Source organism: Hemicordylus capensis, chromosome 2 (genome assembly GCF_027244095.1).
Source record: "Hemicordylus capensis ecotype Gifberg chromosome 2, rHemCap1.1.pri, whole genome shotgun sequence".
Taxonomy (NCBI): domain Eukaryota; kingdom Metazoa; phylum Chordata; class Lepidosauria; order Squamata; family Cordylidae; genus Hemicordylus; species Hemicordylus capensis.
In genome coordinates this window covers 255,272,009-255,299,367 of record NC_069658.1, presented here as the reverse complement: position 1 = coordinate 255,299,367, position 27,359 = coordinate 255,272,009, and the positions used below count along the sequence as shown (strand labels likewise).

The 27,359-nt window shown below is 44.6% G+C and overlaps 1 protein-coding gene across 12 annotated transcripts in view; it reads right to left on the bottom strand.

The window, feature by feature from the left end:
• The window catches only part of LOC128342369 (vomeronasal type-2 receptor 26-like), a 99,358-nt gene that overhangs the window by 42,426 nt on the left and 29,573 nt on the right, over positions 1-27,359 (bottom strand). For 9 of the 12 annotated variants that reach the window (XR_008314941.1, XR_008314942.1, XR_008314943.1 and 6 more), the window contains exons 1-5: positions 18,959-19,093; positions 14,194-14,482; positions 10,944-11,753; positions 5,999-6,226; positions 1,136-1,262 (exon numbers count right to left, since the gene is read on the bottom strand). Coding sequence is in view for 9 of the 12 variants with exons in the window: in XM_053289594.1 (XP_053145569.1) it covers positions 1,136-1,262; positions 5,999-6,226; positions 10,944-11,753; positions 14,194-14,352 (1,324 nt within the window). In the remaining 3 variants the exon portion in view is untranslated. Of the gene's footprint in view, positions 1-1,135; positions 1,263-5,998; positions 6,227-10,943; positions 11,754-14,193; positions 14,483-18,958; positions 19,094-27,359 lie in introns of those variants that run through there. The other 3 variants (XM_053289596.1, XM_053289601.1, XM_053289598.1) reach the window with 2 other exon arrangements.

Below are 27,359 nucleotides of genomic sequence, written 5' to 3'. Positions count from 1 at the left end.
GATGGCTCAGGGCGGTTTACACAGAGAAATAACAAACAAATAAGATGGAATAACATCCAATCTGTCATCTATTATATCCCATGCAAGATACATTTGAGGAGTGAGAACTTAGATGCTGCAAAAGTCAGATAAGACAAATATGGGGAAGTGATGAACTATAAATATGAGGGGGAGGGGTCAAATTTATCCAAAAGAGGACATGCTCTTCATGCAGAAGGGGTGGAGTTCAGTCCTTGAGATCAAAGCTCCTGGGCAATGAGCCTGAACATCCACTCCAAGGTTTCCTGAGTTTCCAACCAACAGTACTTCTAACTTGCCTAGATTAAGTTTCTGTTTGTTCACCTTTATGCACACCAAAACTGACCCCAGGCACTGATTTATTGTTTATTTGCTTGTTTGTTATAATTTGTATAGCACCCCAAACTTGCATCTCTGGATGGTTTACAACAACATAAACATTAAAACATTAAAACAACAAAATGATTTAAAACCACAATTCTAGTTTAAAAAGCTTGGGTGAATAAATACATCTTTAAAGAATTTTTAAGAGCTGTCAGAGATGAGGAGGCTCTTACTTCAGCAGAGAGTGCATTCTAAAATCTTGGGGTAGCAACAGGTATGGTCTGTCCCTGAGTAATCACCAAATGAGCTGGTGGCAGCTGCAGACAGATCTCTCTGGATTATCTCAATGGACAATGGGGTTCACAGTGTTTGTTATTTCTCTGTGTAAACTGCCCTGAGCCATTTTTGGAAGGGCGGTACAGAAATCGAATCAATAATAATAATAAATAATAGTGAAAAATATGATCTCTGAAATACCCTGGGCCTAAGCTCTTTAGGGCTTCATAGGTTATAACCAGCACCTTGTATTTTGCCCAGAAACATATTGGTAGCCTAGCCAGTGTAGATTCTTTTAATATAGGAGTAATATGGTCTCTGTGAGATGACCTGGAGAGCAACCTGACTGCCACATTTTCACCAACTGCAGTTTCCAAATGACATACAAAGGTAGCCCCACATAGAGTGCACTGCAGTAGTCAAATATGGAGGTTACCAGCATATGTACTACTTACTGTACACCTGTACTACTGTGCCCAATTCTTAATAGGCACCCCTTTCCTCTATTGTCGCCTACCTTCCTGAGTTGAGATGGTCCCTCCCTTGCATGGAGCACAATCATAGCAGCAAACTGGCTCTCCTTCTTTCATCACCTTGACGTATCCAGGGCGGCAGCTTTCTGTACATCGGGAATGAGGCAGGGTCTAAGCATAAGGAAAAGAAGCATTGAGCACAATGTGTTCAGAGGTTTTGTCTGTGGAAGGGAGTCCTAGAGCTGGAAAAGGGACCTCTAGTTATAAGCCTGGTTTTATCAGCAAATGGTGCCAGGCCTCCATTTTTGAAGGCAGTAATTATGACACATAGCTACAAGGAAGAGACATCACTTTGGTGCATTTTCTGCTCTAAAATTCAAGGGCAGGGCAGAAAAGGGAAAGACTGAAGACTTGATGCAACAATAAGGAAAGGAAAAAAGGACAATTAAGAAGTGAGGTGAATGAAGAACTAATGGTATGCACAAAATGGATTTTGCATTTTGCTTTGAGCTTGAAACAAAATGCAAAATGCTCAAAATGTTTCATTGAAACAGCATCAGAGCTGGCTGTTTCAATGAAACAGAGTCGAAATGTTTCAAATGTTTCGGCCATAGGGAATAATGGGGGAGTCAAAATACCCCATTGTTCCCCATGGGTAACTCCTAGGGACACCAAAGTAGGTTGGGTGATAGGGCATGATGGATGCTACTGACCACCCAACGCACAAAAGAAAGGGGTGAGTGGGCAATTTTTAATAATTTCTTCACCTTTCCCCCCAAAAACCCATAGGGAGGGAGGCTCAGCTATCATACATGCATGCGGAAAGGTAAAACAATTGATAAAAATCACCCGTTTGCCCTTTTCTCTTGTGGGTTGGAAGTTAGGTAGCATCCATAATGCCATACCACCCAACCCACTTTGGTGTGCCGAGGAGCTACCCATGGGGAACAATTGGATGTCCCCCATTGTTTCCTATGGCTGGAACAAGCAGAGTGCACAATTTTGCAACCCTGCCTTGAAAAACACTGCAGAAGCACACAGTAGAAGGGAACCTGTCCCTCCCAACACAGAACACACATTTCAAAGACAGTCCAAAAATGTCCAAAAAAGACTCACTGACCCAGAATCCACTGGCACAAGTAACATCACTGGCACAAGTTGCTCTCTCACACACAGTTATGACTTCTTCTGTTACTTCCTAGCATTGCAACAACTGCCACAGCAGCACCCTTACTTAGCAACAAGCATAGCCATAAGCACAACTAGAGCAACTTGAATGAGCACACCTTGCAATGCAGATTTCATAGCAGACCAGAGCAGTGAGTGAAGCACAAGTTAGACTCAAGGCCAGACATGGAGCTCATCACAGCAGTCACCAAGAAATATTACACATGCAAAATGGCAAATGTGGTTGAGTGTTGTTAAGTGTAGCTTCTTGTATATTGGGGCAAAAACCTACAACTTCACATATACACTGATGGGATTTGAGCTGTCAGTGACTGACCAGGAGAGGGATCTTGGGGTCGTGGTGGACAGCTCATTGAAAGTGTTGACTCCAATGTGTGGCAGCTGTGCAAAAGGTCAATTCCATGCTAGGGATCATTAGGAAGGGGACTGAAAAATAAAACTGCTAATATTATAATGCCCTTATACAAAACCATGGTGTGGCCGCACTTGGAGTACTGCATACAATTCTGGTTGCCACATCTAAAGAAGGACATTGTAGAACTGGAAAAGGTGCAGAAGAGGGCAGCCAAGATGATCAGGGGCCTAGAGCACCTTCTTTACAAGGCAAGGCTACAACACCTGGGGCTTTTTAGATTAGAAAAAAAAATAACCGAGGGGTGACATGATAGAGGTCTATAAAATCATGCATGGTCAGTGGCAGATTAAAGGAGAGGCAGTGTAAGCATTTGCCTGTGATCGCAAAATTTGAGGAGCAGGTGGGAGGAAAGGAGGGGCCTCTGCCAAGCAGCCCATTTCCAGCCTTCCTCCATGTGGAGGAAGCAGAGAGGCAAGACGCCCATGCAGTCACTTGGGAGGAGGGACGTTAGCTGGAAGGGGCTCACCGCCTCCCATCCTGGTAACAGGGGAAACACTGTCCTCCTCACCCCACCACCATCCCTGCAACTGCAGCCGCCACCACTGCCACACCCCATCCCACCCTCCCTGGTTAAATATTTAGGTAAGGGGGAACTCTCCCCTCCTCGCTCCCCCGTTCAGTTATTGCTGTCGCCACACAGCAGGTTTTTTGACAATGCAATAGTGGTGGACTTTCTCCTCACCCCACCCCCCTCACTGCAGCAGCTGCAAAGGGGGAAAGTTTCCCCTCCTCCCCTCACTTCCTGCAGCCTACTGCTGCCACCGCACAACAGTTGGTTTGTTTTTTAAGGTAAAGGGGCAGCAAAAGACTTTTTGCCGGTGGGTGGGAAAGAGGCTAATCTGCCCATGTGCATGGTGTGGACAAAGTTGATAGTGAGAAATTTTTCTCCCTCTCGCATAACACTAGAATGATGGGTCATCCCATGAAACTGATTGCCAAGACATTTAGGACTATTAAAAGGAAGTATTTTTCACACAATGCATAATCAACCTATAGAATTCTCTGCCACAAGATGTGGTGACAGCCAACAAAGAACATAACATAAGAACAGCCCTGCTGGATCAGGCCCAAGGCCCATCTAGTCCAGCATCCTGTTTCACACAGTGGCCCACCAGATGCCGCTGGAAGCCACAGGCAGGAGTTGAGGGCATGCCCTCTCTCCTGCTATTACTCCCCTGCAACTGGTACTCAGAGGCATCTTTAAGATACCTTTAAGAGGGATTTGGATAACTTCATGGAGGGGAAGTCTATCAGTGGCTACTAGTTGGAGGGCTATAGGTCACCTCCAGCTTCAGAGGCAGGATGCCTCTGAGTACCAGTTGCAGGGTAGAAACAGCAGAAGAGAATTCATGCCCTCAGCTCTTTTCTGTAGGCTTCGAGTGGCATCTGGTGGGCCACTGTGTGAAACAGGATGCTGGACTAGATGGGCCTTGGGCCTGATCCAGAAGGGCTGTTCTTATGAAGATTGGCAGAAACTGTCTGCCCCTCATGAGTTTCCATGCTGCTAAACTTTGGCAGGCATGAAACTACATGCACAGCTTGGTAGCTGGATGTTGGCCATTGTTTACCTAAATTGCACAGAATTTGTTGGATTCTTATTGTGAGGGAGAAAAAGTGAAAATCAGGGATAATCTGAGCTCAAAACATTGGGGGACCTGGTAACTTTTATACGCAGAAGTATGTTTCGGTATCTGGACGTAATTTCCCATAAAAATCATTGGGGGAAATAATTTCTCGAAATAATTGTGTGTCAGCAAAAAGAAAAACTATTTTAAAGTTACGTCTCCATGGTATATGATACCCATATATACACTACAGCATTATATTAAAGGTATAATATAATGAACAATAGATGATGGAAATGTCAAATAGAAATAGGAAGTTATTGACATATTTGCTGGACATGTGGATATGCTAAGACATTCTGGAAGAAAATAAAGGATGAAATAGAAAGAGGTAACTCAGAAACTATTTTTCAATTAAATCCATTGTGGTTGTTGCTTATCAGTACCAAAAAAAATCCTGCCTTTGTATCAACAGAAAATAGTTTTCCATATGATAATAGCATTCCTTACTAGCATATTACTGGGAGGTACAGTTACCTGATTGTCAAGTCCTCAGACTTCCTATGCTGCCAACTTGCTACCTTGGCAGGATCAAACTAATGCTGTGCTGCTACATCTTCTCAGTGGGTCCTTCTTGGAAGGCCTTCTTGGTGGTGGCACCTGTTATGGAATAGCCTCCATAGTGATGCTCACCTGGTATTGTTACATTGCTCTTTTAGATGCCAGGTGAAGACCTTTTTATTCATTCAGGCTTTTCAATACTGATTTTTTTAAAAAAAAAAAACATTGTGAAATGTTTTGCACTGTATTTTGTATTTGTATTGTAATTTGTTTTGTGTTATGTGTTTTAATTAGATACTTCTATTCTTCTGAGCTGCCCAGAGAACAATTGATGATGATGATGATGTAGTAGCAGTAGCAGCAGTAGTAATTGTTATTATCTACGCCCATTTCAAGGATTGTTATACTCTGGCCCTGGTACATGTTCATGTTTCATAGTGTGGGACAAAGTGTCCCTTCTGCTGCCTGAAACGTCAGACCTCAGTTTCTTCAGCTATCAGTTGAACTGATCGCTCTCGAGCAGTAGCGGGCGGTGGCAAGAGGCACCATTAAGCATAAATTAGTAGCTGCATACCTCCGCTCTGGCAGCACCTGCATGCTGCTCTGAGCAGCAATGCGCCTTCCAGCTCTCCCTGCAGTGGGGATTGGCTCTGTCACTCACTTGGCTTCTATGGAGCCGATCCTCTGCCTGTGGCCAGGTGAGTGACAGAGATGATCCCACCACAAGAAGTGCTGGGCAGTGCACTGCTGCTTGGAGCAGCTTGCAGGTGTAGCCAGAGTGGAGATAAGCACCTACTAACTTATGCTTAAAGGTGCCTCTCGTTGCTGGCGCACCCCCCCCCCCATCAGCATATGAATCGGCCGCTACTGTTCTCAAGCTAGAGAATCTCTGAGCTACGGACAGTGCTTCCCATGTCTTGACTTGAGTCCATCCAGCCATGGCTCTGGCTAGACTGATATTATCAGAATCAGCCACTGATGCTGCTTCCACTCTCTGAACATGTGTCTCACTGTTGTACATTCCTCTCCTTTTACTCTATTCATTTTCTTTGTAATTAGGCTGCACATTTCCTGAATAGAGACCTGCTCTTTGACGTATCAAGTATAACACAAAACCAATGGTTAGAGGCCAACAAATGTTATCAAAGAGGATAAAGTGAAATCAAGAGTTTCCCCACCTGGTTAAACCACCTGGGCCACACAATGGCATTCTGGTCAATGGTTAACTTGATCTCTGAGGAGGCCTGTCTTTCTAGGCTCCCAACTTTCACTCTAGCAATGGACTTGTTGGGAAATGCCACAGCATTCATAATATCAAAATCAGCTGACAGGACCCCGTTCTCATCAAAGTAAATGCTTTTATTGCTAATATTGTAAAACTGGAGACGTCTCAGGAACGGATGAAGCTAGAATGACATAGAAAACATTTAGGATGAGAAACATGTTGTATATCTCAGTCTTGCCCATTTGGAGATCAAATATCCTATGCTTGTATACATACTCATAATGGTTGTGGTATGGTTGTGGTTCCACATTCATCCTGACAATCCAAAAATATCCTGACACCCACCCTCCATTGCCATATAAGATCCCTCAGATCAAGCAGGGAATTGGTTAGAGGGAGCAGGGGACCTAGCAAAGACCATCCATTTCCAGTGACAGTTCTCCTGCCTAAGCAACTTCTCAAAAAGACAAAACGGCTGTTCCCACGAGCAGCCTAACCCAGGCTGGGGCAGCCCAGCCTGGGTTAGGCTACTCAAGTGCAGCACCAGGATCTGTGTGGATCCCAACGCTGCCCGCCCACCTAACTGCACTTTAGAGCCAAATTAAGGGTACAAGGGCCCTTAACTCCGGTGCCAGGATGGTTCCCCCCCTCCTCCACGCTGCTTCCCCATCGCCTTCCTTATTTATTTTACTATTATTTAGTGTTGTTGTGCTCCTTCCTAAGCCCTGCATGTATGTGTGTGTGTTTGTTGGTTCCCCCCCGCCTTCCTCCACGCTGCTTCCCCTTCACCTTCCTTATTTATTTTATTATTATTTACTGTTGGAGGAGGGTTGGGCTCCTTCCTAAGCCCTGCGTGTGTGTGTGTGTGTGTGTGTGTGTGTGTGTGTGTTGGCTGGTTCCCCCCTTCCTCCATGCTGCTTCCCCAGTTGCGCTCCTCCCTTAGCCCTGTGTGTGTGTGTGTTTGTTCCGCCCGCCCCTCCTTCCCCCACGTTGCTTCAAGTCTGATGTTTGAAAAAAATTGCTTAGTTGGTTTCAAGTGCTTATAAAGAATCCTAGGAGACTGGTAGGCAGCATGAGTGCAACAGTTCTTGGACCTTCCCAGCTTTCTCCCTTTTAGAAAGGATTGTATACTTCAGTGGTCCCTCTGATATGCAGCAGCCAGAAGGGCGTCCACAGTTCCTAACTTGTAAAACAAGGACTGTAGGGGTTCAAATGGGCTTAGAAGCTAATTTCTTTGCCCTTCATTTGGGAAGCCCTTCAACTAGAGCAGGGGTTCCCAACCTGTGGCACTCCAGATGTTGCTGAACTACAACTCCCATCATCCCCAGCTACAGTTGTTGTGGCTGGGATGATGGGAGTTGTCATTCAGCAACATCTGGAGTGCCACAGGTTGGGTACCCCTTTAACTATGTTAAAGTTATCTGAAAGATGGGTGTCAGATTGGATGGGGGGTCAATTTCAGTGCTTGCCCTAGGCGCTATTTTCCCTAGATATGCCTCTGCTACCCTCCATTGCCGTATAAGCTCCCTCAGATCAAGCAGGGGATTGGGTAGAGGGAGCAGGGGACCTAGCAAAGGCCGTTCATTTTTATAGTAGTGACAGCCAGTGACAGTTCTCCTGCCTAAGCAACTTCTCAAAAAGACAAAACAGCTGTTCCCACAAGCAGCCTAACCCAGGCTGGGGCAGCCCCAGAGGCGTATCTGGGGAAAATATCACCTAGGGCAAGCAGTGAAATTGCGCCCCTGTCCAAACAGGAATGATGGGACTTGTAGTAAACAATATCTGGAAATCCCTTTTAAAAGGAACACTGTACCATCTAGACATGGTTGTTGATCAAAACCTGAAAACATGAGCCATCTCTGTTAAAGACTTAGAACAACAGTCAGGAGTTATGTGAGGATTCCAAGTGTCATTTTCTCTGTCTCATCTCATGCTTTTTAAAAAACATGACTTTGTCCTAGAGGATCACCTGCCCAAATAACCACTAGCAAAATAGGGGAAGAAGAAGGTGGTGGGGGGAGGGGGGAGAATCTATAAACCAGTGAATGATTCCTGCCAGCCTTTGTCTTGTGATGACTGTTGGCTCATGATGGGGTATATGTGCATTCACCACACTAGTGCTTACTTTGACACCAGGAGGGAGGGGGATACATTAGTTTGCCACACTAGACAGAGGCATTTGCAACAGGAGCAGACAGCCAAGTTCTGCCGGGGCCAAAACCAGCCCCTGCCAGACTAAGAAATCATTGTAATTTGCTCCTTCCTGTCACAAGCAGTGTGCTGTTCTTTTATTATTGACTCTAACTCTCAGATATCCCAGTCATGGATGGAAAATTCAAGGTCAATTTACAAGAGACACATTTTCTACATGGGAGTTTCTTCTGTGCAGGTGTTGTGCAGAAACCCATGTGTAGTGATCAATACATATGTATCTATTCTGCCAGGGACATAGCAAGGTTGGAATGGGCCCAGAGACAAGATTTTAAAATGGGCCCCCAGCCCCTCAAAGTCCAGGGCGTCCACACACCCCAGGCTCTCAAGGATTTAAGTCTGATATTTCAAAATAAGTATGCTGCCTGGAAATACATTTCACTGAACACACACACGCACACGTCACAATATGCAGTGATATACATTGAGCACTATATATTTGTGCTACTTTTAATGCCTAGAACACACTAGAAACACTAATTATTAAAATGGCCCCCTCGCTGCAGATTAGCAAAGGAGACTTTCAACCATGCAGGGCGAGCCTATGTTTGTTTTCTCAGAATTCTGAACAAATTTAGTAAAGTTTGATTCCAGGAGGTTTTTCACACGAGGCTTTTAAAGCCCTATAACACACATCTCCTCTGGAATGGAGGAGCTGCATTCACAAGTTGGCAAGATTTACCCTGAAGTCCATGCAAGTTATTGGGGAGCAGTTAACACATAAGAAAAATAAAATAAAATAAAACAAAAGCACAACACATGCTTCACAGTTCTCACTCAGAGCTTCTGGGTTGCAAAACAACTTGAACATAAGTGCATTTATGAATAAATGAATGAATGAATGAATAAATTAATATAATATTTTTCCAGAAGTTTTTGTAATTTTCTTCCATGAAACAAACCACTTATAGGGCTTTTTAGATAGTTTTTCTTTTTAAAGCCAGCAAAGTTTCCACTCTGTTTTAAATTAAATATTCAGACTTCTCAGTCTCGCCACCCCCCATATCAAAGCCCTATGGCAAGCAGATCCATATATATGGGGTGGGGGTAAACCACAAAAAGGAATTCACAGTCTACCTGGCAAAAGCTGTGCTGGATGGTCTGGGCAGAGGGTCTGCTGCTGCAGAGAACTCTACCTGCCCTCTTCTTCCTGGCTTCCTTGGTGCCTGCCGAGTTCAGGCTTCAGGGGGGCCTACATGGAGGCCTCTCTGTAAGCCCGCCCATCTGCCGATCAGCTGAGAGGCGGGGAGAGAAGAGCTGCTCTGCAGTTTGCAGGTCCCGCAGGGGCCGATCATAGGCGTCGCAGAAGGCAAGCAGGATGGCAAGTGGCTGAGGGGCCCTGGGGCTGGGCAGGTGGGGGGTGGGGGTGGCAGGTACTGGTGTGGTGCCCTCCCCTCAGTGGCGCCTAGGGCATGTGCCCTGGCTGCCCCACCCCAGTTCCGCCCATGGGCAGCCCAGCCTGGATTAGGCTACTCAAGTGCAGCTCCAGGATTTGTGTGGATCCCGAGGCTGCCTGCCCACCTAAACACACTTTGGAGCCTGGCCATTAGCCAAGATTAAGGGCACCTAGATCATGTATGTGCTTGGGCTACTTGCAGCCTGAGCACACAAAAAGATGGGCACCTAGGGTATCTTTCCCACAGTGGTATCCCTTAATGAAGCAGAGAGCAATCCTAACTGCCTAAGTGAGAAACCAAACTTCCAGGAAACTTCCAGGCCAGTTTCAACTGGTGTTGATTGGTTGATGAGACTGGTCTGACTGGCACGCTCAATTAGTCAAGGGCAATGCAAACTGTTGACTGTAACGGGATTGGTGCATTGAAGGACTAATCATATGTTGATTGGAGGACTTTACAAGCTTAGGCTTATGCATAAATTACTGTGATTGCCCTTATAAACCCTGAGATTCATTTGTTCTGGGCTCCTCCCCCTTCTACTGAATTACTTGGGTGAGAGGGGCTCAGCATGTCGTAAATAAATAAAGCTTGATTCAAATGGAACCACGAGCCTCTACTCACTAAAGAATCCACATGCATTGTATTCATCACAGGGTGCATTGTCGGATACATGGCTCTGAAGATCCATGCTGCATGTAGCAGTGTGGATTGTGTGGGAGCGTGGTCCACACTCCCACTAAAGCTGCAGGATCATCTGGGGGGAAGGTCTGGGGAGGAAGGCCAGTCTGTGTAGAAATTACTGAGCTAGATAGACCAATGATCTGACTCAGTATATGGCAGCTTCCTATATTCCTATGTATGTTCCCACATTTTGAGCAGGCTTCCCCCCACCTGCCAGCCCTGCCTGCCTCCCTGTTGTGTGAATAGCCTTAAAGTATTTCAATTTATTATTTATTTGTTTGTTTGTTTGATTTGATTTATATACCACCCTTCCAAAAATGGTTCAGGGTGGTTTACAACAAAATAAACATCATTAAAATAAATTAACAATTAACAATTAAACAGTCTGTCTCCAGTGACAGAGCCAAAAGGATGGGCTGCAGCCCACACAAAGATCTCAAAGATAAATCCTGCAATGATGATAAGAATCCACTACACCTTAAGAGGCCAAGCCAAACTTAATGAGGGGTAGGTGGGTAGTGACTCTCATGACTGGGGTTTGCCTCAGAAATGTTCAAATTTTGACTACAACAATACATTTGATAATGTCTTTGAATCAAAGGTAAATACCTTCCAAGGTTCTGCAATTTGCTGTCCCAGCCTGTCTGTCATCATTCTGTGACTCCGTCTGGATGAGTAGGCATCATTGAGAGTACGTGCCACAGCCTGGACAGTATTGTAAATACTGTAGCTGTCCTGAGACAAAATGCTTTCAGCTACATCCTGGGGCAAGGTCTCCAGTGCCTCTCTCTGAGTGCATCTTAGCTTGCCTTTCACAGACAATAGAGGTTTCGAATATAAACAATGAAATGCTTTCTCTCCATACTCCATGATGGCCGATAACAATGGGGCAAAATTGTCATATTGTGTCCCTTCTTGTGTGTGGATTGAGAAGGAGAAAGAACCATGGATGTGCTGGATATCAGCTAGTCTGTAAAAAAATCTGAAGCTGAGGTCCTCCAAAATTGTTGCAATCCAAACTTTCCCAAGAATTTCACTTTCAGTATTTTCAGCTCCTTTCATTAGTCCTGCTAGAATATATGCAGCCCCAGTATCTATGTGATAAACAATAACATTGGCTTGCCTCTGTACTAGAATTGAAAACTTGTCAACAATGTTTCGTTTGACCCTATCCATCCTTGGAATTTTTTCTGAAAAGGCGACACAAAGACCATTCCTTATTATCACAGGCATGAAAGTCCTCAAGAACCTTTGTCCATGGTCACTGTCTGGAGCAAGGAGGCCTATCCATGTCCACTTGAAATGCAGGAGTAGCTTAACAATCCCTAGGTAAGGAAGCTCTTGTTTGGGGACCAGACGGTAGAAAAAAGGAAATTGAGTTTTATCTGTTAGAGCACCATCAACAGAACTATAACTGACCTAGTAGGGAAAGGAAGATAGTGGTGATTTGTTTTGTTTGTTTTCAGGAAACAACTCAGATATTTCTTTAGCTAAAATCATTACTAATTTGCAGAATATCTTCCATTATGATGGAGGAAGTGTATGTGGAGGCAGGGTCCATATATTTCCCTCACTACAACTACATCCAACAACATCTGTTCCCTTTCCTTATATGAGCAAACAGCAACCATTCAAATCTATAGGAGAAAGTCAAGGAGTACCCTTAGGGACAATGTTCCCTCTAACAGGGATTCCCAGATGTTGTTGACTACAATTCCCAGAATCGCCAGTTGCAATGGCTTTTGCTTGGGGGTTATGGGAGTTGTAGTCAACAATATCTGGGAATCCCTGTTAGAGGGAATACTGCTTAGCGACACTACTGGATGAGGTTAAATGCTACCCTGATGACACCCATGTCTTGGCTGAGGAGGAGATGCAGACACCTCTCCAATGTTTCAGAGATGGTGTTCCTTGGCACACAGCGTTGCAGTAGAGTGTTAGGAACTGGGTTTTATGTTTCTGGATCAGTTTTTCCCTGCTAGATTAACCTCTGCTAAAATTGTGCTGTTTTTGCTCTTACTTGACATCCGTTGCAGAAAAGATATCATGGACAAATAATAGTTTCATCCAATAGTTCCTTACAAGCAAAATTCAAATGTTTTATGAACTATATATGTATGGATATTTTGTATGGCGCTCCCTATGAATATTAGAAGCTTTTTAGTAGCCTTTAAAAGAGTCCTAAAAACCCATTTTAGCCTACCTTTTAGTGAGCACTGAAATGATTTTAAACTGGCTTTATTTTTATGACTTATTTATTTATTTTAATTTCTTATGTGTGAACCACCTGGAGCTATCTGAGTGAGGCGGTATAAAAATCTAATCAATAAATAAAATAAAATTGAAAAAATAAAATGTTGGTTATTTCTGCCAAGAATCTCAACAAAGCTTCTTGGGTTATGACTTGGGTTATGTCTGATCCCTTTGAGACTGTGAAACCTTTCAGGACAGAAAAGCATCTCTTCATTTATTTTGCTATGTAAACAACTTTGATAACATTTTGTTTGAAAAGCGGTATATAAATAGTCTACATAATGGCTGACATCTAGACTAGAACTCTGCTAGTGTAATAGTGGCTAACATCTGGACTAACCCTGCATTATCACATGAGAGGGAGGGGCCAATTTTGCTATCTCCCCTTCCCTCTAAAGTCCACTGTGCCTCCTCCAAGAGTGAGACTGGTGGCCTTGGCTACAATTCTCTTGTTTGTCAAAGACAAACTTCAGCTGTTACTTATTTCTATGGCTGAAGGAAGCAAAGTACTTAGAGACAGTTTCAGGGCAGGAAACCCCTGTTTACTATCCATCACACTTCGTGACACAGTTGTCAGCAACAAGGACACCAGAGATAAAGTATCCACTTACTCTACATGAGGCAGCTATAAGGTTTGTGGGAAGCAGACATCTGCCAATTAAAACTGACAGATCTTACTTGGATTCAAATATATTTGTGTACTTTTTGACCTTTTTCATAATGTTCAGCTTGCATTCTGGTTACGGACCAAAGAACCTCCATCTGTCCTTTCTCCACAATCCTCTCATCCCATACACCTAATTTGTTCTGGACTACCATGTTAGACATCTGAATTATGCTCAGAGAATTTATCTTCCAAATGAAAGGGATAAAGAATTTTGTGAATGCAACTCATGTGAACGAGGCTCAGATCACATTTCTAATTGACATATGCATCCACTGTATAACTTTTGAAGCCCCAAAGGATCCTACATGGGTGTTGTCCTCTATTTTCCATGCTGCATAGCACTAATATTCCTTCCCTTCCCTTTTTAGAAGTAGTAATCTTTGCTGCTTTATTCTTGGAGGAAAGGAAATTTTACATTACATCTTTTCATTGGGGTGGGGGGGAATGTCACCAACAATAGAAACTGATGATAGTGAGTCACCCAGGAAACATTTGTTAGAGTCAGCTATATAAATAAAGTTTATTATCATTATCATTATTATTATTATCATTATCATTATTAATATATGCTGGTCTGTGACCGTAATAAAGATTGATTGATAGTGAGATATTTTCACCCACAGATTAAAGGCGCTTCAAAGGAAGGTTCACTGATCATGATGTGCACACTCTTCTCACCTTCACCCTCTGGTCAGTAGAGGAGTTTCTGTTTTCCCCAGAACCTTTGTGCAGAGATGACAGTGGCACAAAAGGGATGGGTATATGGATGCATGCACCATGGAAAGTCAAACCATTCCCAAACCATTTTCAGTTCTTATAAAAAAACTATCATCTATCTCTGGCCTCACTTTTTCATGCCTGTCTTGAATTTCATGAAGTGTCTGCAAAGTGGAATGAGGTGGAGCTTTGTCCATGATCACCAACAGCCCTGATTCATACCTGTGGCGTTTTGTAGATGCTCAACAAGGTTGAAATCTGACTGGAGATTTCTGAGTCAGCCCCTTCGAGAACAGCCACCAAGCAATTGCTTTTTCCACAGATGTAGTTTGGAACATTCCTACCAGAGGACAGCAAGTCTATCGTGGCATCATATGTCATTCTTGCATTGAAATAATTCTCATAGATGTTGTAACCAAGAGTGATGTTGGGTAAGAGTAGAGGATTCTGGTTGATCTCTTGAATGGCGAACAAGAAGGGCAGGAGGTGCCAGAAATGCACGCCCTTAAAGCTGTAACAGAATATACATGTCATGCCTTGATCTTCCATTCAATGAAAACAAATCAAGTTTCTGCTTCTTTTTGTATAAGAACCTTTCTAGGCAATATTGATAGGTGGTGTTTACTCTTACCAGGCTCTATAAGGGCTGAAGAGCAATAGCTACTCCAGACATTGTGGTGTGCAAGTGCATATGCATGGGAAAAATACTTTGCTGCAGGCAGAAGAGCCATTTGCCTTTCAAAAACAAAACCAGGAGGACAGATATACCTTACAGAGTTTTCAAAGTGGTGTTTCTCTCTTTCTATTAAGGAGAGCCACCAGAACTATAATTGAACCCAAGCACAGTGGCTGTTGTTTACCTTGTCTTTATTTTCATATTGTGAGCCCTTTCAGGGAAATGGAAACATCTAATTCTTATTCTTCTAGAAACCAGTATTATAGTAGTAGTAGTAGTAGTAGTAGTAGTAGTAGTAGTAGTAGTGATGTGTGTGTGTTTGTATGTACAACAGAGGAGAGCCCATCCTGTGGTAGCAAGCATTATTTGTCCCCATTGCTAAGCAGGGTCCACCATGCTATGCATTTGAATGTGTTAGCACATGTCTTAACACTGTAATAATTTATCCTCAGAGGATGTGGCCACTCTGGGAAGAACACCTGCATGCTTGCATGCAGAGGGTTCCAAGTTCCCTCCCTGGCATCTCCAGGATAGGGCTGAGAGAGACTCCTGGGAGCCCACAACCTGGGAAAAGCTGCTGCCATTCTGTGTACTGAGCAAGATGGACCAATGGTCTGATTTGGTAGAAGGCAGCTTCCTATATTCCTGTGTTCCTTGGAGGCTGGGTTGAGCTCCCCAGTTTCTGGTTGTCTATTCCTTGTATAGATTTCCAATTTGCTTTTGGAATCCTACTCTTCCTTCTGACACTGTAATGGAGGAGGAAAATCTACTGTACAGTTCTAGTTGGAAAGTGTTCTCTCACACAATATTTTTAATGGGAAATGTTCTGAGAAACTAATTCTGACACTTCCCTCCCAGAAATGATTTCATATATGTACTGGAGAAGCTAACCTGCATGCCCTCCAACATTTCACACTGGCAAATACACATAACGTGGTGATTCTCTTTTATTTAGCAGTAGGAGGGTAACTGGCCCTATCCACCCCCAGCACAGTACCTCCAGTCACTGTTGCTGGTGTCTATCTTATGTTTCGTTTTAGATTGTGAGCCCTTTGGGGACAGGGATGCATCTTCATATATTTATTTATTGTTTCTCTATGTAAACCACCCTTGGCCATTTTTGGAAGGGCAGTATAGAAATCAAATAAATAAATAAAATAAAATAACACCCCTGTCCTCACACCAGTGGGAACTGTATGAACACTTCTGTATCAAAATAAATAAAGCAAAACAGAATCAATGAAGCTGAAACAATAAGGCAGATTCAAAAAGAGCTTTGCAATCAATTCATCACCACATTATTACTTACACCAGGGGCGTAGTGGGAGAGGGGGCCCAAGTTCACCCCTTTCTCCGGCAGCTCTTTGGAGTGAGGGAGATAATGAAGAAGATAGGGAGGGGTGGAGCTGGAAGGACTTCAGGAGCTCAGGGGCCTGGATTCTTTGAACCCACCCACTCAATTATAGCTTCACTCTTGACTTACGCAGTATAATATGATGTAGGAGGCTTGAAGAAAACGTATGGCTTAAGTATAATATTTGTGGTAGATGTGACCCCACTAATTACGTAGTCTCCTGGCTTGTAATGATTAGCTACCTGTCCTGGATCACTTAGCACACTTAATGGGCATTTTGCCTTCAGTGTCCCACAGAGAGCATGGGGCAGCAGCAAAAGAATTAGCAACAACAACAGCAGTTTCATCCTCAATATCTCTCCTATAGTCACACTCACACCCTGAGTGGATAAGCAGATCCAGCTGCAAATAGGACCTGAAGCTAAATATTCTTACAAGAACACGGCTCCAGTGACTTGACTAGCTCTAATATGAAACCGCACACATGGACACAGTGGCTAAATCTCAGCCCAGGCTCTCAGTGCCTGGGGAGGAGGCCTCTATGTACCAGCCTTTTCTGGCTTGGGACAAGAAAGTACCACAAGTTGTTCTTGATTATGATGTTTCTGCTATTGCTCTCAAACATGGTATCCCTTGAGTTTTGGTGTGGAAAAAAGTAAATCACCATGATTTTGATAATTATAAGGAAAGAATCAGTCAACTTTGTTGGTGTATGTGCAGGTGCATAGGTGGAGAAAACATGTTTGGAAGACAAACAGGAGTTGCTCTGTTGAGTTCTTTGGGTTAGTGAGGAAGCAGAGCAGCAAGGCTGAACTGAGTGGCAAGAATTATCTCCCAGAATTCTCTCTTATCCACATACAACTTTGCATACAATCCTAAAACAATTCTCTCTCCCCACCTCCCTCCCTCCCCCCCCCCTCTCTCTCACACACACACCCCTAATCTAGTATTTTGTGAGGGAAATGTGAGGAACTACCCAATATCTTGTGAGGAATGTGCCTTATCTTGACAATATTCAATAAACATAATACTGTACAATTTTCCACACACTTATATAAGATCGATCCCTGTCCCCAAAGGGCTCACATTCACATTCAAAGAGAACCACCACGGTAAAAGGTGCCTCTTTGCCCAGTTAGCAGGTGCGAAAGCACCTCACTTGGCTGAAAAGCGCCCAAAAATGACAATTAGGTGGCTGGCCTTGTCCCTCGCCAGGGGAACCCCTAGCTCCTGGGTCATCTGTACAACACAGGTCAAGAAGCGCTGGCATTCCGGAGATGCCACCCTTCCTACAAAAAGAAAATCATCCAAAAAATGAGCCGTAGACTGCAGCCTCATGGCCCACTCCAAAAAGGTGCTGAAAGCCTCAAATGCCACACAAGAAACTGAACGTCCCATGGGGAAGGCCCTGTCAAAGTAATACTTGCCGCCAAAAGAAAAACCCAAAAGATCAAAATCTGCAGGATGTACCGGCAAGAGGAGAAAGGCCAATTTTATGTTGCATTTTGCCAAAAGGGCACCAACCCCACAGGCGCAGACCACCTTCACCACTTCATCAAAGGAGGTGTACCGCACAGAACACAAACTGTCGGGAATACCATCATTAGCCGAGGACCCCTGTGGGTAAGAGAGGTGGTGAATAAGGAGGAACTCTCCTGGGGCATTCTTAGGAACAACCCCAAGAGGGTACACCCTCAGGTTGGGAAACAGAGGAGTGTCGAAAGGGCCTAGAACCCTACCTGCCACTACCTCCTTGCCTATTTTTCTCATAACCACCTCTTCCATGCCCTCTACAGACTTCAAATTCCTCACCATAAAGGCCACTCTCTCAGATTCCGATGGTATCCTGAAAACATCAACAAAACCCCTACCTATGAACATGGCCGCCCCCCGGTCTGGATAGTCCTGCAACCAAGACAACAACACAGGCAACTTAATTGGGCTGGGGCCCTTTCCCCGCAGGAGGTGGAGGGGGATTGCCCTTCCTTTTGTTCCCTTGTCTGTTCCTGGGGACAGAACCCCACCCCTTTGCCCTGGGACAGGTTGAGCTTGGGGGCCTGGCACCACATAGCCCGCAGGCATGTCTGAACTTACAGGGTATCCTTGCACGTCACCCCACTTTGCTGAATTCCCAGCAGAGCAGGTGGAGTTGAACCCACTGCTGGCCCCCACTGGACTGGGCCGAAGAGACCGAAGGCTGAGACAGCAGATGGCCACTGTCAGACCTTTCTCCCTCAACAGGGCATGACGGGGACATTATGAGGAGCCATGACTCCTGCAAGGGAACATCCCATGACAATGAGAGGTCCAACGCTGCACACATTCAAAAATTTCCATTGTAGCAGTGCCAGGCAGATCTGACAAAGTCGGACACTGCCCTATGCACAATGTCCAGATATTTAACTAGCGCCAGGCCCCTAGCCGGCTGTGCCTGCAAAATAACCCCCATGTATATGGTATACCAGACAGCCAGTTATTCCATGTCTTTTCCACAGGCTTCCGTTTGGTAGCCTCGTGGTCCTTACACGATTCCCCTTCTGTATGTTTAGCTTTGGGCTCTCTCAGAACAGAAGACTAAACATGTCCACATATTCCCCCCGTAAAATCTTCTCCTTGGTGGTGGGCAACAGATGGTCCCCCAGGGGAAGACCAACAGCACCATAAGGTGCATGCTGGGGGGAGGGCAGCACCCCCATTGGATAAAACCCCTGCCCACCCAAAGAACTTACCATAGCTGGTGTATCAGGAGCCACTGACCCCCTCCAAACTTCTTCAGCTATCCCCTGTGTACTAGATGTAGCTGCACAAAAACCAGGGAGAGCCCACCCTTGGCATGTGTGTGCAAGTGGGGCCCAGCAAGGGGTGCCCCAACCCCCCAAAGAAAGCATCGGCCAGGGATAAGCTGGCCACGGGCCAGTGCCTTCACAGTTATTGTCAGGTTATCACACCACACTTACGTGCCAAACTGCTTCCACCACTAGCATCCACTGGTGTAGATGGGCTGGGCGTTGCTACATCTAATGGTGCAGGCTGAGGCAAGCTGCCCGGTTCTGTGCACGTAGGATCCTCCTCAACAACAGGGCCAACAGGCGCAGCTCCACCTTCCAGAGCTGCTAACTTGTCGGACAAAGACTTCAGTAATTGTGCCTTAACCGCCCCTCTGGTGCGCTTACCAGGCTGCGCTGGCATGCCAGATGGACCAGCTCCCTTATCTGAAGGAGTCTTTTTAGCACGCTTGAGGGCCTCCATCCATTGAATTAGGCCTCTAATTTGCACCATATCGGCGTCATCCTCATCCGAGGAAGAAGGTTGTGGTGCAGGTTGGCATGGGGGCCTAATTAAGGCCGGCCACCAGACTTAACCCGGGCCTTCATTGAGGGCATGTCTCCAACAGACAGGCTGAGAAGTCGATTGAAAAAACTCTCCAGGCTGTAGTGTGAGGCCAAGCTGAACCACCTCACCCAAAGGCCTCAACCAAAACAGCAGGTGCAGTCCCCAGCAAAAGGCCCCTAAATGCCAAACCCAACCCACTAAAAGTAGCCAGCTGTGGTGGGGGGAGAAAAAACCCCAAAGCCCCTAAACCAGGACAGACCCAGCCACACAGATGGTCCCAATAACAAGGGCCCCACCCTTGCCCCTAGCTGTGGGCCAGGCCCCGGGCCCACCTGGGCCACCCCCCACACAGGGTTAGCGCCCCCCCCCAGGATGATTAAGCACCCCCCATAAAGGCCCGCAAATGCCCACAGAAAAAGGCGGGCCGAAGCCCTGAACCCAGGTGCTGCTGCGCTGCCACCACACTCCCTCTGCCCCGAGAGAAGGTCAGGCCCGGGATGGCCAACTGCCGCCACCGCTATTGCCGCTGCTGTTATCGCCACCGCTGTTATCGCCGCTGCCATTATTGCCATCACTGCAACCGCCTTTGAGGCCATGAAGGCCACCCGCAAACCCACTCCTGCCGCTCGATTCAGGAGGAGCCGTTCAAGAGCTCCTCCTGCTACGAAAGCCCAGCTCCAACTGAAAATTTGGGGTGGGGAGCAGCATAGTTTAAGCCCCACCCCTTCAATTTAAGCCCACCAATAGGCAGTCTTCTAGGGCTTGTGTAGAGGCGGGGTTGGGACTAATCACCCTCTCTGCTGCACGAGGCCTTGGGAGGGGCATTCTTTACATTTCATCCATAATAACACCTGAATATTAATTATGCATAACTTTGTTCAATATATACACCTGGTTTATGATTTATATCAGTCCATTCCATAATCCACTCTAATGTACTTGTTTCATAATACAATTTAATGTTACATCATTCCAAACACTGCTATTTTTATCATCCTGCATAATTTCCTCCTTTGGATTTGATCTCTTATTTTCAAACGTTAATATTAGCTGCTGCCAATTTTTCAAATTAACTGAATCAATGTGCATTGGCAACATTTGAAATAAGAAATCAATCTTTGGGAGTAACATTATTTTTCCAATATCCAATCTGGCAGAAAAGGACGTATTTAATTTCTTCCATTTCACAATAGATTGCTTCATTTTCAGAATAACCTTTAAGTAATTATTTTTATATAAATCTTCCTCATTCTTAGAAATATAAATACCAATACAGGTGGCCCTCATTCTCTGCTGGGGTTCCATTCCTGCCAATTTCCACAGATAATGAAACTGCATATAACAAGACCTTGAGGCAATGGGAATTGAGGAGTTTGATTCCTCTGAGTCTCAAAAAAAAAAGAAAGAAAGAAAGAAAGAAAGAAAAGTCAAAGAGCATGTTTAAAAGGCAGAAATTAGAGAAATAACAAACTGTGCATTGCTCTGTCCAGCAATATACACCCAAACCCTCAAGTCTGCACTTTTCCTATGAAAAATCATGGGGGTAGTTTTTTTAAAAAAAAATTAAGAGCCACAAAATGGCTCCTGTCAGTAAAATGGGGCTGGAAATGACCTGAGTTCATTTTCAGCCACCTGGGAACTGCTGGCCACCTAAGATCCAGATATAGGTGAATTTTAACCCTCTTTCTATCTGCAAATAATGAGATTGGGTACACATGGTTTGACTGTGGAAATGTGAAACTGCGGGTGCCAGGACCACAGATAACAGGGGCCATCTGCATATCCAACCGGCTTATTAATATGCGTATATCCAAACTTTTCATTTATCAAGTTCTTACCGTGTTTTTTAATATGCATTTTAAAAAAAGCAATAGCATATTTTTGCACCCAGAACCCGTGGGTTATCTGATTTTTTGCAAGCAAAATATGGGGGGTGTAGATCTAAAAGAGTGTGACTCTGTCCACTCCTATCCTGTCCCATCCCACCCCACTTGCTGGATGGGCTACCTCCATTTACGACGTTCTGGGCACAGAACCAAGGAGGGGGCAGCTCACCATGTCATGTGGACTTGGGCAACTCCTGGCAGACAGCCCAGTCTCCGAATTTCCTGCTTGGGGAGCTGCTGGGAGTGGTGGTTTGAATGTCTCCCAGCAGCAATTAGCATTGCTCTACATTCCCCAACAACACTTGAGTTGTTCCATCTGCTGTTTTAAAGAAGAAGATATTTCTCTCCTCTTGCCTCTCCCCCTCCCCGACCCCTTTTCTCTCCCCACTGTCCTATTTCTTCTCCCTGCTGTCCCATTCCTCCTCAGGTGCCTCTCCCCACTTTCCTGTTTCTCTCCCCACTGCCCTACTTATCTTTCCACAGAGAGAAGCTGGGTATGGGCTTTCCAAATGATTTTGAACAAGGACCCTAAGGAATTGTGAGCTTTTAGCAGGTGTAGGCACTTGCCATGGGCAAAAATATGTGCAAAAATGTGGTATTCCTTGTATTAATTTTCAATCCTGCCACACCTCCATACTTCTCTAATTCTACCTCCACTTGTGCAATTGATCTTCATGGATCACTTAAGGTCAGTATCATATCATCAGCATACATACTTATTTTATATTGTTCTTTATTGACCTTTATACCTTTCATTTCAAGACACATTACAAATAATAATGCCAAAAACAGAAAACCTTGTCTTGTTCCTTTTGATTAAATTTTCTTTATCTGGCAGTTTATTATTTACCTATACTCTTGCTTTAACTTTATCCAAGTTATGAATGCATTACCAAACTGATATGCCTCCAACACTTTAAAAAAGAAAGTCACACTAAACGTTATCAGAAGCTTTCTCTGCAGCTAAATATCTAAATGTAGCACCATCCTTCCTTTTCTTCACATAGCTATCAGTTTCTGAATATTATCTTCCATTGATCTAATTAGCAAAAAACCCCAACTTGACTGAAATATTTTGAAAGGATCTTATTTAGTACCAAGATTGCTGCAGATAGTTAGTAATCATCATTTAACTAGAAGATAGATCTGTAAGATGAATCTAAGGCTGCGTCTCTGTTAGGTTTTTAATATTATTGCCATCCTAGCCTCTTTCCATGATCTGGGCAAAGTACCAGTTTGAAACAATATAACAAAATACCGACTGCTCATACAGGTCCTTCAAATGCAGAGTACAGAGAGGAAATATTTATTTATTTATTTATTTATTTGATTGGATTGGATTGGATTTGTATACCGCCCTTCCAAAATGACTCAGGGTGGTTTGCAATTAAAACACACCACTAAAGCAGTAGAGAGCTAAAACAAATTAAAAAACAATATAACAATTAATTTAAAACATTTTAAAACAAAAATTAAACAATTACAGTGATTAAAAACCCCGAAATCAGGTTTTGAATTTTAAAATAAACCAGAAATTAAAGCCCCCACAATTTCGGAGGCTGAGAAAGCTTGGGTGAAAAGAAGGGTTTTCAGGTGTTTTTTTAAAATTGCCAGAGATGGGGAGGATCGTATCTCAGCAGGAAGCACATTCTACAATCTTGGGGCAGCGACTGAAAAGGCCCGTCTCTGTGTAGCCACCGAACGAGTTGGCGGTAACTGGAGATGGACCTCCTCCGATGGACTCAATGGGCGGTGGGGCTCATAACAAGGAAGACGCTCTCTTAGGTACCCAGGGCCTAAGCCGTTTAGGGTTTTGTAAGTTACAACTAGCACTTTGTATTTTGTCCGGAAACCTATTGGCAGCCAGTGTAACTCCATCAGTAAAGGAGTAACATGGTCTCTCCGAGATGACCCAGAGACCATCCTGGCTGCCGCATTCTGAACCAACTGAAGTTTACGGACTATGTACAAAGGCAGCCCCACATAGAGCGCATTACAAAAGTCAAGTCTGGAGGTTACCAGCAGATGTACCACAGTTTTGAGGTCATTGATCTCGGACACAGCTGGCGTATCAGCCGGAGCTGATAGAAAGCACCCCTGGCCACCGCCTCAACCTGAGAAACCAGGGAGAGGTGTGAATCTAGAAGTACTCCCAGACTGCGAACCTGTTCCTTTTGGGGAAGTGTGACCCCATCTAGAACAGGCAGATCAAAATAGTCTCTAGAGTTCTGACCCCACACAATAAGTACCTCCCTCTTATCTGGATTCAGCTTCAGTTTATTCTCCCTCATCCAGCCCATTACTGCTTCCAGGCAGGAATTTAGGGAGGATATGCCAGCTCCTGAAGAAGTTGACATGGAGAAATAGATCCGGGTGTCATCAGCATACTGGTAACACCCAGCTCCAAATCCCCTGATGATCTCTCCCAGCGGTTTCATGTAAATGTTAAAAAGCATTGGAGAAAGTACGGAGCCTTGAGGGACACCATACTTAAGCTCAGATTTTGAAGAGCAACAGTCTCCAATCAACACCATCTGGAATCTATCCAAGAGGTAGGAGCAGGGGCGTAACTAGGGAAAATGGCGCCTAGGGCAAGCACTGAAATTGTGCGCCCCCCCCTCAATATATGACACTCATCTTTCAGAAAACCTGTTTTCATGTGTTGCTGCTGTTTGTAGAGAAAAGAAAAAGGAGTTGTGGTGTGTTCTTATTTTCTCTAAACCACACTGTGTGTGAGAGAGAAGATCATGGAGTTAAACCATTAAACATTTGGATTTAACTGTAATTCATCAGTATTTTTTTAACTCTTTGTTTCAGTTACAGACTTTATGTTTTGAATAACTGGGGGCTGATTTGACCACATTTGAAGCACAGGTGTTTCCAGGAGTTGACCCAAAATTAACACAATTAACGTACCTCATGAAACAAAACAACTTGACAATGTAATATGGGTTATTATGCCCTTGAAAATGTCATGTGGAGTTGCTTTCACAAAAACATTTTGCTATGTGATGGTAATGTTGAGCTGACCTGTTTAACCTTCAGTCTGCCTGTGTGAGTAGATTCAAATATATGAATAATGACATTTTAACATTTGTGTTTGGTAAGAAATATAATTTGTTATTCAGTTGTTATTGTTACTCAGCAAATAGTAGAGGGGGTGGGATTGATAGGTTAATCAATTCCTGCGTACCAGTGATGTGTTTAGAAAACCAAAGGAACTCCATGTTTGCCCAGAAGACCTCATTCTAACTTAAAGTAACCCCAGCCCAGCTCAGGGACATCACTGCCTCTCATGATTAATGACATTATCTCTCTGTAGCCAAATTGTATCTATGAAACTTGTTAACATAGTCAAGGTTCTCACTGTTTTTTGCTGACAGTCAAGAAAACAGGATCTAACCAAATAAGGAGTAATCATAAAATGAACAATGAATCATTCGCACGCGTACTAGATACTTGGGCCATGTATACTGTGTCTAGGGTGTCAACACCATTTAGATTGCTTGTATAAATGTGAGATGCACCTGTAACCAAACTGTAATCGGTTTGAGAGCGTGAGCCTATTGATTACCTATTGCTGACTGCAGAGCAATAAACATCAATTAATAATTCCCAATCCTTGTGTCTGACTGATTAGTTAAGTGGACCCAGGAACGAGCCCCATCCATATCACCAGCACACACACACTGACTGCACTCTCTCCATCCAAGCATATAACTCAGCTTTCTCATCCATGATTAGCTTTTACTAAGCTGTTCCTATTTCTATGCAAGCAACTCAAAGTAAATTTCCTTACAATTATGAATTATGATTCCATGTGGTTTCTTCCATGTGGAATTACATGGAATCATAATTCATAATTGGTTTAGCAGGTAAAAAACTCATCATAAAGTTTATTGCAGGGGTCCACTTAATTTTAATAGTCACTCTAGATTCAGTCTCATAGTACGCAATTAATTTTAACTATAATACACGTAAGCTTCACCAAGAAGCAACCAAAAAAACCCTAGAAATAGAAGTTGGGGTATGTTAGTCCACTACAAGCTTTAAAAAGACACAGTATGTACGTTATTTATATACGGTTACAGGCATACAGCAGTCAGTAAATATTATGCAGAGAACTATTGGGATAGAGAACCACTTTCTCATGTATTTTGCGATGTAAGCCATTTTGAGAACTTTGTTCCTTTAAAAAACACAGTATATAAATATTTCAATAATATAAGGCAAAGACATAAGAAAAACACAGCAATACACTAGATTAAGGCTATAAGCAGTGTAGTATCTTAAAAAACAAGCACATAATTAACCAAAAGGCAGGGGAAAAACAGAAACAGATCACTTTTGTTAGAGCATTTTTCTTCCCTCTTATTATTTCTAAAGTTTTTAATACTTTTTGTAGTGACTAATTTCCTTACAAGATGGTTTACTATTGGGGTGGGGTGGGGGTTTATTATAAGTTGGTTTGAGTTGTATGAGGATAGTTTTGCCTTACACTTGGCACTCTCATACACAGAGAAGATGGGGAAGAAAGTGTGTGTGCATGTTGCAGGGGGTGGGATCTCTCTCTCTCTCTCTCTCTCTCTCTCTCTCTCTCTCACACACACACACACATTTTATATTTATAAAATAAATATAAACACTAGGCAGTAGGTTCAGAATGGGGTGGGAGGTAGGTGGGTAGGGAAGAAACAAACAGAAGGGCTTTCAAATGCACACAGGTTCATACAGGGGAGAAAGAGAGAGAGAGAAACAGGGACTTAAGCGAAGGGGACAAATTTCTCACACACATACACACAGACCAGATAAATTTTCAATGTGTTTACTTGCTTTGAGGAGGAGCTCAGCTTTCCCTCCAGGCTGGCTTAATATCTATGCATTTGTATACAAACACCAGGACGGAGGAATGCAACAAAAGAGGAAGGAACTCCAGAGACAGCTAATGGTGGCTGTAGCTGGTGCCATGAGAAGAAAGGCAAGCAAGATGAATCATTAAGACCCCCGCCCCCCATGTTTCTGCTAATGGCGGTGGCGGCAGCAGGCAGCAGGGTAGAAAACTTCACTTTGGCAGAGAGCGAGTGAGAGAGCAGGCAGCCGGTCTTTGTGATGCGGGGGAGTGGGGGGAGAGCGAGAAGCACTGGGGGAAAAACGGTCAGTGGGGTGGATGGGGAGAAGAATTTTCTTTTGTGGGGGACGTAACCTCTATGCCCCCCCCTCCATGACTACAGGCTCCAGCCCAGCTCGCACTGCTGAAGCTAGGGGGAAAGGGCAGGCATCATCCAAGTGTTGGAGGGAAAAACCCTGGGCGGGCTGGGATTGAAATGGTGGCCATGCCGCCAGGTCCTGCTCAAGGGGGGCAGCAGGGCGCACAGTGCTTGCCTGTCTGCTGCTAGGCGGGCTAGGAAGCTCCCTCCCACGCAGGTGGGCTACAGCCCACAGCTTCCTAGCTCTTGGGCAGGGCCCGGACCAGGGCATGACGAGCCGAGTGAGTGACTTGGTCAGGGGACAGGAAGAGCTTCTTGCACGGCCCGCACCCATTCTCAGCCTAGCCAGCTAGCTAAAGCCAGGCTTCTAAAAGGCTCTCTGCCCCACCGCCACCACCGCCGCCTCTCCCACTCCCTCCCAGTCATCCACTCTTGTCTGTCACCCACCCCACCCCCCACCAAACTCCAAGAACACAAACATTTTTTTAGGCTGGGAAGGAACCACCACAACAAACACACACCGCCCATCTGCCTGAACTCAGGGAGGCTGACAGCTGCTCACACCTGACCACCCCATGGCCCTGAGATACCCCCTGAGAGAGCACCGAACGAAGCCGCAAGTGCAGCCCTCCCCCAACCGTTTTCCGACCCATTTAATTAAAAGAAAATATTTTAAAAGAGAAAATAACACACACACCCCTGGGTGCTGGCAGCAGGGTGCTTTATTTTGAGTGGTGCCATGAAGTCTGGTGGGCTGCGATGAATGATATTCCAGCTCCCAGCAGGCAGACAGGCATGCAGTCAGATTAGCTAGATGCTCTTGCCAGCAGCGTGCAGTGCATGCGTGATGACGTGCTGGCAGGATCACATGCTGTGCAAGCGCAAGGGGGAGGGGGAGTCCAGAAGTGCCAGGAGAGATCTGGCCAATATGG